This window comes from Meleagris gallopavo, chromosome Z, assembly GCF_000146605.3.
Source record: "Meleagris gallopavo isolate NT-WF06-2002-E0010 breed Aviagen turkey brand Nicholas breeding stock chromosome Z, Turkey_5.1, whole genome shotgun sequence".
Taxonomy (NCBI): domain Eukaryota; kingdom Metazoa; phylum Chordata; class Aves; order Galliformes; family Phasianidae; genus Meleagris; species Meleagris gallopavo.
This window is the reverse complement of record NC_015041.2, coordinates 21,452,015-21,469,574: the sequence shown is the minus strand read 5'-3', so window position 1 is coordinate 21,469,574 and position 17,560 is coordinate 21,452,015. Positions and strand designations below refer to the sequence as shown.

At 38.5% G+C, this 17,560-nt stretch overlaps 1 protein-coding gene across 1 annotated transcript in view; it reads left to right on the top strand.

Moving 5' to 3' along the window:
- The first annotated feature begins 10,824 nt into the window (after positions 1-10,824).
- The window catches only part of SCAMP1 (secretory carrier membrane protein 1), a 29,288-nt gene continuing 22,552 nt past the window's right edge, over positions 10,825-17,560 (top strand). The window contains exons 1-2 of the mRNA XM_031557259.1: positions 10,825-11,037; positions 14,015-14,092. Coding sequence (XP_031413119.1) covers positions 10,825-11,037; positions 14,015-14,092 — 291 coding nt within the window. The remainder of the gene's footprint in view (positions 11,038-14,014; positions 14,093-17,560) is intronic.

Sequence of the window (17,560 nt, the reverse complement as noted above, 5' to 3'; positions counted from 1 at the left end):
TGGGAATTGTTTTTTCCAGTTCTCTCCTCCCTCTTAATTTTGTTTTTCACGTAATGTCTGCAGATGCGTTTGTGCGTGTGATACTCTTTCTTTCTGTTCGGCTGACCCACATAATGCCGTGGATTTATCACGTTTTCTCTCCGCCGTCTCCTCCCGGCCCTCATCGGGCTTACCTGCTTTGCTGCATTTTTCTGAAGCGCGCAGAGTGCTGAGGGAGAGGCTGGGTTCTGCCCTGCTTTCTAAAATGCTGCGTTACAGTGTATGCTGAGCTTTCGGTTCTTGCACTCCTGACCTGGCACGCTGCTGGCAATTGTTTCTTTAACCTCTGTTCTGGCTGCGGTGGTCAGGGTGAGCTGACCTCTCCAATGCTTCTCCACCTCATCTACTCTTTATTATTTGAGTCTGGTTGGTCTAATTTTTTTTTTCCCCTTTTTCCAGCTACTTAGAAAATCTCACCAAACTTCTTCTGTGTCTCATTTTTATATCGTGGGCACTTTATAAAACACGATACTGCATGTTGATGAATTTAAGGTGTCACCTGAAATAATTAAGCCTTTTAGAAACTGATCTGTCACACTTCAACTGTACTCCTGCACATGCAGTTGCTGGAAGTATGTAGTGTTGTCTGGTTCATTCACTGGAGTCTTAGTTCAGTTTTTGTTCTCATAAAATTTAGTATATTTTGTTATTTGGGCTCACCACTATGTTTTTACTTCACTTCGTGCACCATACAATGATGTTTCTAGAGGAGCAGCAGTCCAGGCACAAGGGTTGCTGCCAGCAGTCGTTTGGACTGGCACCAATGGCTGTGAGCTCCGTTCTTTACTTCCTGGCACCAGGAGACAAAAAGATGTTATTGTTCTAGAACACGTCTTCAGCAACAAAAGTAGGTGATTCTTTTCCTGTGCAAAAGCAATATATAGCAAATTTATTGTGTATGGATACCCAAAGCAGAAACAGCTTCCCTTGCATCATTTTATTGGTCCTGTAACTTCATAGAATCACAGAATGGTTTGGGTTGGAAGGGACCTTTATGGTCATCTAGTTCTAACCCTTCTGCTAGGCAAGTACACCTCCCTCTAGACCAGGTTGCTCAAAGTCCCATCCAGCCTGGCATTGAGCACCTGCATCCGCAGCCTCACTGGACAACCTGTTCCAGTGTCTCACCACTCTCACAGCAAATAATTTGTTCTTAATATCTAGTCTAAATCTATCCTCTTCCGATTTAAAGCCATTTTCCCTCATTCTGTTACTGCATACCCTTATAAATAGTACCTCCCCAGTTTTCCTGTAGGCCTCCTAAGGTACTGGAAGGCCACTATAAGGTCTCTCTGGAGCCTTGTCTTTTCCAGGCTGAAGAGAACTTGTCCTATGTAGTGTTTCTGAGACCTCCACTGGGAACCTACCTCAACCATACTCAGTTTGAAGACACTGCTTAAAGTGATGTTTTTTTCTAGTTTCTCTTCATTGTAGTTGTTAGGCAAGATCTGCAGTGTATCACAATAAAAGTACTCCAGAACAACTCTGTAACTTGAAGCTTCTTGTTAAACACAGTTCTCGATTTCTCTCTCTTGCAGAAGTTGTTTTAGGAAAGCTTCATGCTTTTCCGTTCTTGGAGGGCTTTTTTTCCCCGCTTCTTTTAGTTCCTGCTATTTTCTTTCTCATTCAACTGCTGACAGAAAATAATGCTGCTTACCTTTAGTCATATGCTTATTTACTTGAAGGGGTGAAGGCCTCCTCAATATGCCAAACCTTGATTGTCATCTCATTGGCATGACAACTTTGAAGTACATGTGTCTGAATTTCAGTTTACTCTATGTGTTCTATAATATGGGCTATATATTTTATTATATTTTATGCACAGAACCAGAATTTCCAGATAAGCCTTGATGACCTAGATTGTGTTGTCTGAACACTGTATTCAAATTTATTCATACTATTTGTCTATGAGATTACTTACTTCCCTTACGTTGGCAGGCACTTTCTGTGTCTCTGTAAAATCACAAAATAGTGTGACAGAGAAACGAGGGAGGGGCATCACATGAAGAGTCGTTGCCAGGTTTGAAGACAACTCTTGCTTTCTCTGAAGTGTTTAGGTTTTGCTAATTGTCTATGATCTGCTAGTTTCCTGCGACTGCTCTCATGCCTTCTAATGAAAAGATTTCAGTGGAGATTCTTCATTGATACTGAATGGAAAAATGGGAACACAGAAACATCTAGTTTGCTCATGCTCAGCATTTTGGGTAGTTACTTCTTTCAGAAACCTAAAATTTTGTTTCTTATTTAGCATATCCTGGAACTAAATGGATTTAGTCTGAAAATAGAATTTCTCGTATCAAGTATTAGCTTGCTTGGATTGACCATGGCATATTGATATATATATATGTGAACACCTAACATCTCTTTTTAAAAAAGGGTAACACATTAAAAAACAAAAGCCCTCAAACTGAACCAAAGGATATTATGTTTTTGATATCACAGTATTCCTCTACAAGTAGTTGTCCCCTTGATAATACACCAAAATAGGAGATCTTTCATTTAGAAAGACAAGGAGTGATGAAACAAAGATATGAATAATATTCTTGCATTAGAAAGCTTGTGATCACATTAGAATTGTGCAGAAGAAAATGCTGTTGCGTACCATGCAAGTGAAGATATGATAATCTCGCTATAATTTGATATAGCAGCACTGTAAATACATATGCAGTGTAACTTGAAGCATGATAAGTGAAAATGAGCAAATAATGAAAGCTGTACTGTTTCCTTCTCTGTGAAATACTCTTGTCTTGAGTGCATGAACTCAGGTTTGGTAACATTCTCACTGACAAATGGTGGAAGGCCACCTAACCCAGACAGGATGAACAAAGTGGATCCAGTGATAGTACTGTGTTCAGTCTGGAGTCAAGGCCCCGCTGAGACCATGGTAGGAAGTCAAGTTTGGGTCAAGATTAGGTCTCCTAAAAGTAATAGGTCATCTGGTTGGGTCACTTCCCCTGCTGTGCTGTGAGCTCTGAACAGATGCAGGTATTTGATACTAAATTAAGGTAAGACAGAAAAGTAAGATGTATTTGTGTTTAGATATAAGGTAGCCTCCTGGTAAAAACAACTAAGTGATATGGATGGAGATTGAACAGAATACTGCATATCTTGTTCAGTTACAGTCTGGAAGCCTGCAAGCGTAAAAACCTTCAGAATTATATAGTTATGGAAGCAGTTTCTTTGGATTAGGTATCTGTATTGGAACTGTTAGATCACGGCCTGAACCAGTGATTGAGCATCTCGTGAAGGGCTGTAGCCAGCCCTGGGAGCACAGATGGAAGCACTTCACCTGTGTGACTGGAAGGGGTGGAGCCCGGCTCCCTAACCTCGTTTATAACCTCTTGTAGCTGGCAGCTACATGAGAAGCATCTCCACTTGGAGATCCTCTCCTTTGAAGTACGTGATGAACCATGATCCTTGGAAAGGGTTAAGTGATTCTTTATTTACTGCTTGTGATGTTTATTGTTCTTAGGTAATTTAAAGCAGCTATATCTGCTGTTGCCTTTCTCTACATTATCCAAACAATGGTTAACCTCCAGTTATTGCTCCTCGAAGTCTTCCACAGCTCTGTCATGACTACCCTTGTTGTATAGATGTCACAGATTCTCTAAGACATCTAAAAATGGCATTAGATGCCTGAGTTGCTCCCACTGAGGTCACAGGATTAGTTTAGTCACTGAAGCTAAGTATACATTAGAGCTTAACTTCACAACAGAGCTAGTTCCAGTGGTAATTTGGATATTGCAGTTAATCTGACTCATGTGAGCACAAATTAATCTTCTGTCTTGTTTGGAAGGAAGGATGAACTGAAGATCTGATGCTGAAGCACCAGAGAATTGATGACTGGTGCCTTGTGTTGCAGCAGAACTTATCTGTACAGCTTGCACCTTGCTGCTGCTGTCAATGTGAAGCTAAAGTGAAAGAAACTTGCATGAAGAAAAGGAAAACTTAATTGCTTGTGAAGGATCAGGACCCTAATTACATGAAGTGTTGTATGCCTATATGCCTAACTTTGTTTTAATTCTTCTTAGGTAATTAGAAAATGTACCCAATTAACTTGTATTTCTTTAAATTATTAAGGTACATAAACTGCAAATACTTTTCTGATTTGCTTATCTGATGCCTCTCCATATTTTCAAAACCTACAAGTCCCTTCAGTCTCACATAATTCAATGCTGAAAATAGTGTTCAAAGTGCCCTTTAACTGTCCTACATAGTAAGTAGTTTTCAAGAGTGCACTTCCTCAGTGCTGTTAGTGGACCATAAATGAGAACTACTGTGTCTTGTTTAATACTCAATAGTGATTATAGGTGAGTTTTTCCAAATTTTCAGTGTCTGAAAGTATTAGATTTGTATTAATTTCGTGTTATGTAGAGTGACTTCAGTATTACAAAGAGGAATACACTGTACCTTTCATAGCTAAGGAAGGAGTGAGTTTTTAGAACAGTTAAGAGACATGATGCTTGTATTCAGCTTGCATGGGAATGTTTTGATATCAGGAAAGCTGTAGGGATGATCTCTGTGCGCTGCCCCTATAGCACTGCCCCATGTCAGATCAGAGCCAGCTCCAACAGGAACCTGCTGCTGCCAGATCTGAGCCATAAGTCATGCTGGATGTGCTCTGGGAGTGCATGGTTAAACAGCAGCTGAGAGAGCAGGGTGAGGAAACGGGAGAAAAGCAGCCTTGCAGCTACTGCAGTCAGTGCAGGAAGTGCTCCAGGCGTGGAGTAGCAACACTCAGCAGCCCAGGTAAGGCCCATGGAGGAGCAAGCCATTCCCCTGCAGCCCACAGGCACCACGAGGGTTAGATCGAACTGTGCAGCCATGGAGGAGCACATGCTGCAACAATGGATGTGGCCTGGAGGAGGCACAGCTCATGGAGAGTTCATGGAGGGCCAGAGCTGCAGCCCATGGGAAGCAGCCTGCCTTGGGGCAGGAGCAGAGAGACCAGCCATGAAGAAGCAGCAGAGATGAAGCATTATGGGCTGACAACTCCCTTGTTCCTCTTCTCCCGGTGAGAGGAGGAGGTAGAAGAGGATAAATGGGAGGAAGGTGATTTTGTTTGTTTTTAGTTTCTCACTGTTAACAATAGGCAATAAATTACCATCATGAGCAAAACAAAACAGTGTAGGGAGAATGATGTAATTTGGGTGATCTCTCCATCTCAGCCTTTCAACTTTTTTTTTCCCCTCTATATTTTCTCCACTTATTCCTTTGAAAAGCAGTAGTGAGAGAGCAGTGTGGTGGAGTTTAGCTGTCCATCACTGTGAAACCATAACGCTTACTTAGTATTCTCTTGCAAGATGGGGCTGGTGTAGTCTTGAGAACCAATGATATTCTGTCAGGTTTCAGAGATGGAGAATTTGGTTTGCTTAGTAGCTCAGAACCCTTCAGAGATGTGCTTCTATCAGATAACAAGGTCTACAATGGGCACTGCTTGAGAGCCAAGTAAGAGAAAACCAGCTGGATACTTCTGCAGTACTTTGTTTAATAGTGTTTGGTAGTTCTAGGTGAAAATCTTTGAATGTCTGTTGGAGAAGGGGGAGTAAAGAGAGGCACAGGTTACAAGAGAAATGGCTGATCGGTTATGAAGATGATAAAAATTTTGAATGGACTGTTCTGGTGGTTATGCATACTTTCAGTAGGTGCAAAACAAAGGCTATTTCTGCACTTGTCCTTAATTCTTGGTGTTACATTTGGAACCTTTCAGGGCAGTTCTTCCTCACAGTTAGTTGTATTTAATCGTAGATAATGTCTTGCAACAACAACAATATATTTTAAGGATTCCTTTATACTCTTGAACGTAAACAGTTCCTACCATTAATATACAATTAGGACAGTAAAACATACAAATTTTGATTTACTACTTGTGAAATTCCTATAATTCTAATCTGCCTTAAGTTTATAATGACAAAAGGAGAAATAAAGCATGAAGAGCTTCTATTTTTCACTGCATCAAAACATGAATAACTTCTTGAAACTTGTGCACTTGTTGTGGCATGAACAGGAAGAAAGTCTCTATGGAGTTTAGCTGTTTGTTATGCAAAGTTTTTATTGAACAAGTACAAATTAAAATTTCAGAGGCTTGACTGCCAGAATGTGGACAGTATTATGGGACTAAGAAACACATATATATTATTTTCCAAAGGTTGCTTCCCTATTTAAAAGCTCAGAACCAGCAGTTAATGTAGGAGGAGAAAAATGTTGATAGCCACTGCTAGACAAATACACTTTTCTTCCTGTTCTCAAAAAGTAAGCTCTGTCAGTTCTCTCTCCAAGAGTGTTCTTTGGAAGCAAAGTATATCATATAGAGATTTTCATCTGAAAGAGTGATGGCTTTGATTGCTCTAGAGAACTTCTTCCTTCATGAAGAGTGGGGTACATAGTTCTCTTTTTTTATCAAGAAGTCGTAAAACCCTCAGGTCAATGAAGATAGTTACAGGCCTTTTTGTGTGTGTGTGTGTGTGGCATTTTTTGCCTACTTTTCAGAGCTGATCATGTCACCTTAGGAAGTACTTAGCAGAGAGCAGGTGTTGAACAAAACTCAGGAAGCATTCTTAGCAGAATGTATGTAGTCAGTATTATATATGTTTATAATGGATATAGGAAATAATCTGTGATAACCAGTTGAGAGTTTGTATTGAAATAAGTTGATCCTTTTCATGCATTAAAACACAGACTACAAGGTAATCTGGGGGCACAGTCATGAGAGGAAAGACCTAGTAGAGATTGAAAGTTCATATTGAATTACACCCATTGCAATTGATCAGTAGTATACTTAGTCTAAAATGGGGAAGAGTTCTAATTTTTTGGACTGAAATGCTGAAGCTTTCAATGGGTGTGGTAGGTCTAAAAAATCCCAGTTGGCTAGAGTTGATTCAGTAAGACATACTGGTCCTATGATTTCCTCAGAGTGGATTCACCAATCTGGATGTCTGTTCTGGGTCAGGTTTTTTGAAGGCAATATCTTTGCTGAGCACGTTAAGCAGTTTGAATGATAACATTGGGGCTGAATTTCTTTCACTTTCTTCGAACCTCCTTCCAAGTACAAAGGCAAAAGGGAAAATGCGTATCTGGGTGAAAGTAAATATGGGTGAATGCTGAAAAAGTTGCCTCAGTAAAAGATGGATGGTGTCTGTGACTATTAAAGCAGGGAGGAAGAAGTAATTTCTGAGGATCTTGAAGCAAAGGACGAAAACTATATGGTGGTACAAGAAAGGTGAAGCCGCCTTATATCAATCCTATCATTTTTTAGAAATTTTTGTGATGAGAACTGTTTCCTCTGCATGGATTGAAACCAATTTTGTCATTAACAGATCATCCTTTTCCCTTGAACCTTGAAACCCTGAAAATGAAAATCTCTAGAGCTGCACATAGCTGCTTATTATTCCTTAGTTGTATTCAAGTAGCTATGTTACTGATGAATTGTTTTCTTGCCCTGACTTCATCCATGAAAATTAATTAATCCTCTTTAAATGTCCACTTCTGCTTTCCTAGTCCATTGCTTTATCCTTGGTTTTTGTTTTTGTTTTTTTCCAAAGGCTAACCAGGTGTACTTCTGTCAGTTTGCTCAGATATCTTTTTGATATTGTCCTATGAATCTTGTGTATATTGAGGAAGTTAAAAAAGCTGTCACTTCCAAATGCAGCTTCTAGTGTTACCTGTTCTCCCTAACAACATGGTTATTATATTCCTTTGATGTGCTGCTCTCCAGGTAATGTGATCCAAGTCATGAAAGAAATTTAGTTGTCTTATTTACTCCGTCTTGTCAGCTAGTGCTAAAGGTTTACCTTCCTACCCCGTTTTAGAAGTAGTTATCTTTTCCTAATAAATGTGTTTTATGCACTTATGCCTGTTATAGGTTTTTGTAATTCTCTATATGTTACACAATTTTAATTTGAAATTATTGTTTTGAGTTGCCGATGCGTTGTGAAATCTTCATAATCCCTATCCAAGTCAGTGTTTTGAATGTGTTTTTTTGCTCTGTTTCTTGACCTCTGCAATGAGATGTTGTTTTTACTTGCTTGCCTGTCCTTGGAGTCAAAGCGTACTGAACTAAATTAATCATGACATCTGGTGTACTTAACATCACTGTCTCTTATGTTCCATTAAGGGGGGGGGAAAAAGAACAGAAATATACCTTCTCAAATGTATTGTTAGCTTCAATTCTATTTTTCAAACAATTTGAAGTACAGGTGACAGGATGGAAAATTTCTAGTTCTCTACTAAGATGGCCACCTTAAAAGAAATTGAAGTCTCGAATAGCAAAATAAATTTAGCTGGTAACATTTTTCAGAACATTTTCACATTGTGCATTATCCGAGCATCTTAGTCGCAGTAAAACAATGCTGGAGCCTTTCCCAGTGAACAGTAACACAGAGAATCATTACATCTAATATCTAGTTTGAGTCTTTAATTTGTTAATCTGTGGTGTGCTATCAGGGCATCTTAATCATGGTGGAACAATGCTGGAGCCATTCCCAGTGAACAGTAATACAAAGAATCATTACGTCTAGTATCTAGTTTGAGTCTTTTAATTTGTTCATCTGTGATGTATTAATGAAAATTATAGCAGATGACTAGTTTTTGTCTCCTAGGCAACAGAGGTCTCTATTCTCTTCAATTTGATTTTTTAAAAGCTGTAAAAACTTGTGTGGAATGGATTGTTCTACTCCATTTCAGCCACATGCTCTCTTACGGAGCATGGGGGAGGTCAGGCAACCTTCCTTCTCTTTCCCCTTAATTTGTAGATAGGTGGTTTTGTGCACCCTTTTTTAATAAGCCCTTTGTGCTAACTGGACATGTGAGTGTAATTTGTTAAGCTAGCACAAGAGGCATTTTTAACAGTTCTGTAGGTACTCTTGCAAATGTGAACTAAAGATGTATTGTGGTTTTTCCAATTTCCCATTCTTAATGTAAGTATTGGGGTGCTTCTTACCCCTGACTCCTAGTGACACAAATAAAGTAATTCTAATCTTTTCAGGTTGACACTGTGGTTGAGAGACTACAAGAAATAAGTGAAAGTTAAGATGGAAAAGGTTAATTAAGTTGTTTTGGTTTCTTAAAACTCTTGTATTCCAAGCTAATTCAGATCTTGAAAATATCATCTGAAGTGTTTGTATGTGACCAGTGCACAGATCTGAGTGTGGAAAATAACCAGTTCTTAAATTGTTTCTCAGTTGGTGTGGCTGCACTTGGAAGTTTGGGTGAGATAAGGCTTGTGAAAGAAGTGTTAAGTGGAAAGAGGGAACAGTAAGCTGGGTAAGCAAGAAGGGAATTCTTGGCATCTGTTCTGTAAGAAGCAAGGGCTGGGGCTGGCTGGGTGTCTATGGAAAATTGAGTTGTGGCATGGAATCAGCGCAAGGGCAGGGATCATTTTGGGAAGGAGTGCTCCAGGATATGTCCTTCTCAGTCTAAGCATTATGTAGTTGCCCTGTTCAGGGGCTGACGTCTGATATTTAAAAAATATCCCAGACATTTTAAATCTTCTAGGAGTTACCTAGTTTTTAATCACTTAAATTGTGCAGTGTGTTTGAAGTCTCTGGATGCTTGGTGGTTCCAGTCATGCTGTTGCTTTTTGTCTGCGCGTGCATATTATCACTTAGTGGAGCTTATCTTCGGGGCTTTTTTCTGTTCCTCTGTGTTAGCAAGTTATAACAGCTCAAATAATGAATTTAACTTAATTATCCAGGTAGAATACTACATATGGAAAACAAGTTACGTCAGCCTACATTTGCTTGTTTGTTTAGAGTATTATGGTTCTAACCTTTTTAACCAGGAGGATACATGTGCCCTGTACAGATTTGTTAGCTTTCATTTAAATGTCACTTTATTCCAGTGTTGTGTTCGGCAGACATTTGTCATTCATGTTTCTTGTTCATTATTCAAGCCCTGATAAACTGCTAAATTAAATGTTTTCTTACTATGCAGCAGTTGAACATGAGTGTTTCACTTTTTCTCCCCGCATCTAGATGAATAGGCATTCACTCTAGTTTTGAAGTGAGATGTAATGAGTGTAAGGTGAGAAGGTGCATGGTAAGCCTTTGTGTTCTCTGGGTTGTCAGGTCTGATCTTTTCAGAGTATTCTAAGTACTTGAAGTATGAAATGTAGCTCTTGCAGGCATCAATACTTCACTGTACTGTGAATGTTCAGAACAGTCCAGTAGCTGCAGTATCTGGCAGAAGTGCAGCAATTGTTGATTCTAAAAGCAGAATGGGTTTCTGCTAGAAAGACTAGATAGAGTGTTTATGCATACAACTTGTTTCTAGAACTAAGGCGTTTGGTGTAGTGAGCTTGTTTAGTTCAGTGAGCAAGGATTTCCTGTCATTCTTATAAATTAGTGTTAGAATGTCACAATCAGTGTGAAGAGATCTGAGAGTTCTTCCCCCATTCATCTCTGAAATACTTGAAGAAGAAAGGTTTTTTTTTCATCAGACATTCATTGTTTGCATATCTAATTTGTAAATGTAGACAGCCTTTCAAAATTTGATGTGACCACTCCTGGTTTTTTTTGAAATCTGCTTCTGTACAGTGACTGTCTCAAGAGTCTGTGATATTCTAGTTAAAACAGTTATTTGGTTAGTAATGAATGCACTGATGAATCACACGAGTGTTGAAGTGTGCTTTTGAAGCAACTAAATCAAATTGTTGCTTGAGTTTAATAATTTTGTCGTCTTGTTCATGGCTGATGGCCAGCTATCTATAGTTTCATCTGTGTCTACACTTGAGCACTGGAAAAGGCAATGATTTGAGAGCATTTGTTGAAGTAATACTATACTAAAAGCATGAGTGAAAGTCCCGTGGAGAAGGAACTGGGGGTTGTGGTGAATGAGAAGTTTGCTGAGAACCAGCAGTGTACATTTGTAGGTTGGAAGGCCTGCAGTACCCTGGGCTGCATTAAAAAATTGGTGACTGGCAGGGAGATGGAAATGACCGTCCCTTTTGTACTGCGTCCAGGAATGGGGCTTCCAGAACAAGAAGGACATAGAGCTGTTGGAGTGGGTCCAGAAGAGGCCAGGAGGGGCTGGAGCTTGTTTCCTGCAATGGAAGATTGAGGGAGCTATGCTTATTGAGCTTGGAGAAAGAGCGTTGGGGAGACTTCATTGCAGCTTTCTGGTACTTGAAGGGAGCTCATAAATAGGAGAGAGAGAGAGCAACTTTACATGATCTGATAGTGATAGCACAAAGGGAAATAGTTTTAACTAAAAGTAGGGAAATCTACATTTAGGGATATTAAGAGGAGATTTTATTACTCAGGATGGTGAGACACTGGAATGTGTTGTCTAGAGGGACTGTGGATGCCTCATCACAGGAGGTGCTCAAGGCCAGATAGATCTGGTGGTTGGCAGCCCTGCCTGTGACATGGGGGTTGGACCTGGGGTGATCTTTAAGGTCCCTTCCAGACCAAGCCTTTCTGTGATTAGGGCACATTATGCTATTAGGGTTTATACTATTTAAAGGCTAGAATAGTTCTGGTTTCAAGTGAGTTAATTTTTCTCTTAGCAGTCTGTTTGGTGCTGTGTGTTAGATTTGGAACAAAACAGTGCTGGTAACATAGTGGTGTTTCTGATGCTGCTTAACAGCTCTTGCACAGCATCATGGCCTTCTGTTTCTTACTCTTCTCTGCTGAGAGGAGTCTGGGGATGTGGACAAATGGCAGAGAGGGGACACAGCCAGGACAGCTGACTCTGCCTGACAAAAGAGATAGTCCATACCCTGTATTTCATGTTCAGCAATAGCATATGGAAAGGAATCCAAAGTAACCATTACTCAGATACTGGCTAGGTATCCCTCTTGAGGATGAGGATGGCAAGTGATTGCCCTTGCATCATTTGTGTGTTTTTCTTTTTTTTTTCCTCTCCCTGTTCCCTCATTTACTCTCTACCTTGACACTGACAAGTTTCTTTTGCCTGTCTGGTCCCTCCACCATCACAGTGGGGAAGAAGTGAGCAACTGGGTGGGAGCTTAACTGCACGCTTTGGTCAACCCACCTGAGTAAGATAATAGTTTTCAGATGTATAAAACTCTCTACAATCCCATAATTCAAATGTATTGAATTATGATGTTGCCTTATTTGTATTCACTTTAAGCTCTTTCATAAAGATCTTGCACTAGCAAGTAAACTGATGCTCAGGTGTCAAATTTTTCATTTGTCTTTTAATTGAATGTTTCAAATGATTTGTGTTCAAACTTTGACAACAGATGTTCTCTCCTGTATATTCTCACTTGCTTTTGTTGTTCAGCTGCATGGTATTTTGTGCTAGTCCTTTAAAGAAGGGACATGTTACATGAAGTTAGTTACTTTGTTAGTTCATGCAAGACTTCATGAGATTGTACTTGAAACAGTGCATTCATAAGATGAAGACTAAAAATATGGTGAACTTGTTGGGGAGATTGTCACCAGGATTAATTATTAAATTCACTAATTATTGCATAAGTCAAATGCAGGAAAGAGGATTTTAATTGTAACGTAACATTTTTTTAGTCACTTAAAGGTTGACTCATGTTGAGTCACTTTAAAATGTTGCTTTGCAGCTAAATGTATGCTTTAGCCAAAAGTGGTAGCATTCTATATGAACAGAAACAGTAGTTTTTATGTAAATATACACACATTTGATTAAAATATCCAATATAATTTATTTTTGAAGCAATACTTTTCTTGTCTTTTTATAGGTGAAGTTTTAAAATGCCTCTTATTTTAATGTCTGTGACTACATTTAGTGGAAAAAATAGACTGAAGACCATAAAACTAGACTTATTCCTACATTTCAGATAAAGCAGCTACTGTCAACATAAAGTTAGTATTATAGTGGATGCTGCATCTAAGAAGCTAGAATTTATTTTCCAATAGTTCAATAGTTTATATATTTACCTAAGTGTAGAATAAGCCACACTTGAAGTATTTCTTTAGTATTTCATATAAGGGGCTTAAATTTAGTTATCTTAGAAGGAAATATAACTAAAAATGTATAATGTAAAATAGAAAAATATGAGTACTTAATCTTCTTCCCAATCTTAATCAGCTTTAGCTTTTCTGATGTTTAGCTGGACTGAAAATAAGGAAATGTTTATGTGCACATAAAATAAACCAAAGTGCTGTAGATATTTGCTTATACTTGCTATACATATGAAATACTGTAAGTTTATTTTGTGTAAACATAACTGAAACTGATACATAGACTAAGTAGATTTCTTAATTTCAAATTAAAAAACAACCTAGCCCCTTTCATCCACTCTTAGTATCTGAAAATAAAAAAACCTTAGTTTAAACCAGAGAAATTACATATATGGAACAAAGGACCACATGGAGTAAGTACAATTTTTATTTATATGAAAATGAAGTCTGGTTTCTGATAAGTGGGTACTTCTGCAGAACCAAGCCTGCCTATCTCTACTGCAGGAATGTTTAACTCCTGCAGTTAATTTAAAAAGCTAAATATTAAGCTGTGTTCCTCATTGTGCAGTTGTTTGGAGAGGAAAAAAAAAAAGCCCCTTTTTCCTAAACCTACCAGTTCAGGTAGAAGCTGAAGCAAAGGTGCCTTTCTGTTGTGGAGCATTGTTTCCTCAGCATCATTTTTCTTAAGTGCTTTTCCTACTCCTGGAGGTTCTGTAGGGACTTCTAAGTAGGGAAAACCCAAAGTTAAACCAGGCTTTTTCTTCTGTTGTACTCTTTGTTGGTTGTATAGTTGTGGAGACCAACAATCAAAATAGCAGCGTGCAGTTTTGTTCCCTTCTCTGCTGAGAGCATTTTTTCCTTATGAATTAAATGCATGACAGATGGAGTTTGTGTTAATCTAGATTTGGAAGAAGCTCTGAATAGAATGATGTCAGGCTTAGAGGAAGAGGTGGATATTTACAAGTTTTTGTATTTTTTTGTGAAAATAACTTTTTGTTAAACAAAAGCTAAATTTTATGTGATATGATGTGTTTTCTCATTTCTTATATGTGCATTTACAGAATTGTCTTGTGTTCTAGGATCCTTCGGTTACTCAAGTGACAAGAAATGTTCCCCCTGGACTAGATGAGTACAATCCTTTCTCTGATTCGAGAACAGTAAGCATATTTATTTCTTGAGTATGCTGTTGAACATTTTAGGTAAGATTTGTGGGGTATTGCTTTCAGAATTTGAAACAGTTATGTAAAATATGTGAAGAGCTAGCTGGAGATAACGGGAGATCTGTAAGGACATACCGTCTGCAAAGTATTTGAGTTCTAGTTCAGGTAGGATAGAATGGTTTTCTTCAGAATGCCTGATACGATGCCATGTTTTGGTTCTGGGAGAAAAGCAATGTTGATAACATACTAGACACATAATTGTCTGCTAGACAAGGCCATTCTGTCTAGAGCCAAGGCCATTTTCAGCAAAGGGTCCAAGGAGATGGGCGGGAACAGACTTAAGATGACTGACTTAACTGCTATATATGCTAATATATAAATGTCATAATTATTAATCTTTATCTTAGTAAATAGTTTTACCTCAACCCATGAGTTCTACTTCTTTTTTTTTATGGATTCTCTTCCCTTCTCACTGGGGAAGGAGGGAGTGAGCAAAGCAGTGTAGTGCTCAACCAGCTGCTGGGTTAAACTGCAGCAATTTGAAGGGTAGTTGAAGGACACGTTGTGGGCTTGAGTGAGTTTTGATCTCTTGAGGAATGTGGCTTCCTCAAAGGGTCCCAAAACAAAACTTTTTCTTCTGTTCAGTGATGTTTCTGGTAGTCTGTCCTTTGTGCTTTTTTGAATTTTTCAGTTCTTTAAAACATCCGAGTGTGGCATACAAAGAAAGTATCTTTTTCACATAAAACATTGAATTTAACTAATAATCCTCAGACTATGAATAGTTTTACTGTTATAAAAGGAGTAATTTATTCCTGAGAAACACAGCATTGCCTGCAATTTGTGTAGTTTCTACGTTGTCTTCTCTCAATAGATTTGATTCTGTAATGTTTTTAAGTGATTATTTCTGACAGTGAAGATCTTGTGTGAAATCTGTCTAATGTATGGACAATTACTATCTATCAATATAACTTCCAACAATAAAATACTATATTTTTCAAATTCAGGCTTGTATTTCCTGTGGCAGATCTTGGAAGTGCCACTCAGGGATATTGGTATCCCTGTCTTGGCAGCACAGTGGCAAGGTGTCATATAGTATTAGAGTGCTAGACTGAAACCACCTTTTTTTGAGCATGTTTGGTTCATCTCTTAAATGAGATGTAGATACAACATGCAGCAATATTACATAAGCCCAGACTTTTTTTTTCTCCTGACTTGTAGCATCACAGATTTCATCAGTTTTCTTAGCTTGGATATAGCATGCACTTTGAAATATATATATTAAAAATCTGAAAAAATCATTAGAAGAGTGCTCTATTTTTAGAGGCATATATTCAGTAAATTCCTGGATAGCTCCCCCTGTTTTGTCATCCCAGCAGAGAACATAAAACCAGACCAATCAGTTAGTTACAACTGACTTCTTTTGAAAGTTTTTGTCTCACTGATAAATGTAGTACTTCAGGCTTATGGAGAGATGTGCTTAAGGGATGTTCTTTTTAGCATTCATCTCTTGCCAGCCTATTGCCTTCAAGGAAGGTCATATTCATTTGCTTCTTTGCTCATTACAACTTTGACAGTGAAACACTGAAATAAAAATCTATCTAGTAAGTACAGTTTGGGATAGCCATGAAAAGCTTTGGGTTGAATTTCAAGATACAAGTACCTTGTAGTATTTGTCTGTCAAGATGAAAGACTATGGATGGATCTGTGTAGTAAAGTCTCTATAGAAACGGACAACTCAGTTCCCTTGGCCAACTGTTGGTTGTGTAAGATAGGTTATTATCCAGTGATGGCCAGAGGTCAGTGCAGTTCTTGCAATACCAGTCTGAGTAGTTAGTGTTAAGTCCTTACAAAAAGTAATTTCTGGCTATGTTTCTCTCTGCTAACGCCTCCTCAGTCTCATCCACGCTGTCAGTCAGATATTTCTGTTCCGTACCCAAATCCCCGGTAGCACTTGGAAAAACAACCGGTAAACACCATCTCACAGGTTGCAGTGGACCTCTGGAAGTCATTCTTCAACCGTCTAATCAAAATGAGTCAGTATACCACTTTGCTTAGCTTATCTTACCCTGCTGAATTTTGAATGTATCAAAGGATGGAGGTCTTATGTGATACTGCTGTGCAGCGTCTTCCAGTGCTTGACAGTTCTAATAGTGAATAGCTAGCTAGTTACTTGATAACTAGTGTGTGAATCTGGCATTGCTTTCAAAGCTGTCTCAGCGTTTTTAGTACTGGAAATCCTGTGTCTATAAAAGCCAAAATAACACAGGAAAAAAGAATATGCTGTTCTGCTTATTTATTAGTACTGTCCTGTGCACAAAGGAGCAAAATTGGTTCTGACAGATTTTTGGCAATATCAGACATTCACAGGTAGGCCAGTAGTCATATACAGAAGGAAGAGTTGAATGTACGCAACTGGCAAAAGGGCTTTCTGGCTGTGCAGCAGTTGTTCTTCCTCCAGTTGGGAGGAAGATGGTGTCTCATAACACCTCCAGGTGTTATGAGAAGATGGTGTCTCATGAGAATATTTTTACAGTACTTTGCCATTTTACGTAATTTTTCTGTGCAACAACTTGTGAATGCTTTACCACATGAAACTGTGAAGAACTTACTGTAAGCTAATGTTCCAGAAGGGATTTTATTGGGATTGTTTTGGACTTTCAAGATGAAGTTAGCTAAATTCTTAATTGAGCTGATTTTATAAGAGGTGGTAGTTAGAGAAAACCTGTGCTTAATCTGTACCTGGAAAGTAATACAGAATGAGCTTGTGGAATAACCTTCTAATAACTGTGTACAGAACTCTCAGTCTTATTGCTTTGTCTACAAGCTAATCAGCGGTTACTTTGACTTCTCAGAACATTTTGTTTACATGTATGAAGGAACACTCTTGAGTACCCTGTTTACGTTAAGGCTTAATTTCTGTTCTCCCTACTTTTTTGTTTGCCCTGTATGCGCTTTATTGAACTTCTGTTTCTCCACTAATTGCTGAACATTAGAAAAAACATTTGAAGGGAAAATATATTTGTGCTGCTATGAAGTAGATAAGTGATTCCAGGTAATATTGTACTGCAAATAGCAGTTTACCCTTCTCTTCTGTATTGTCTCATTACTGCTGGTGATGGTCCAGTAATGAAAGATCTTCGATGCTAGCAGGACTTCTGTTTCAGGCTATGCAGTCCTCCAGATTAGTAGTATTGTGCTAATGCTTGAGGTCATATTTATGGCTTCTAAGAAACTCTGGAACTTTAAAGCTTTGATTTTTTTCCAGGGCAGCTGGATATTCTGGTTGTTTGATTCTGAGTAGCTGTGGGACTTTTCTTCATTGCTTCTTAGCTTTGATTGGAGGTATAGAAATGAGTTCTTAGTTTAATAGGAAGAGTTAGTGCAACCTGTGTTTTAAATGGTTTCATGTTTACAATACTTTCTCCATTTACCTGCAAAAGATGGGTTTTAATGCCTGTGATGATA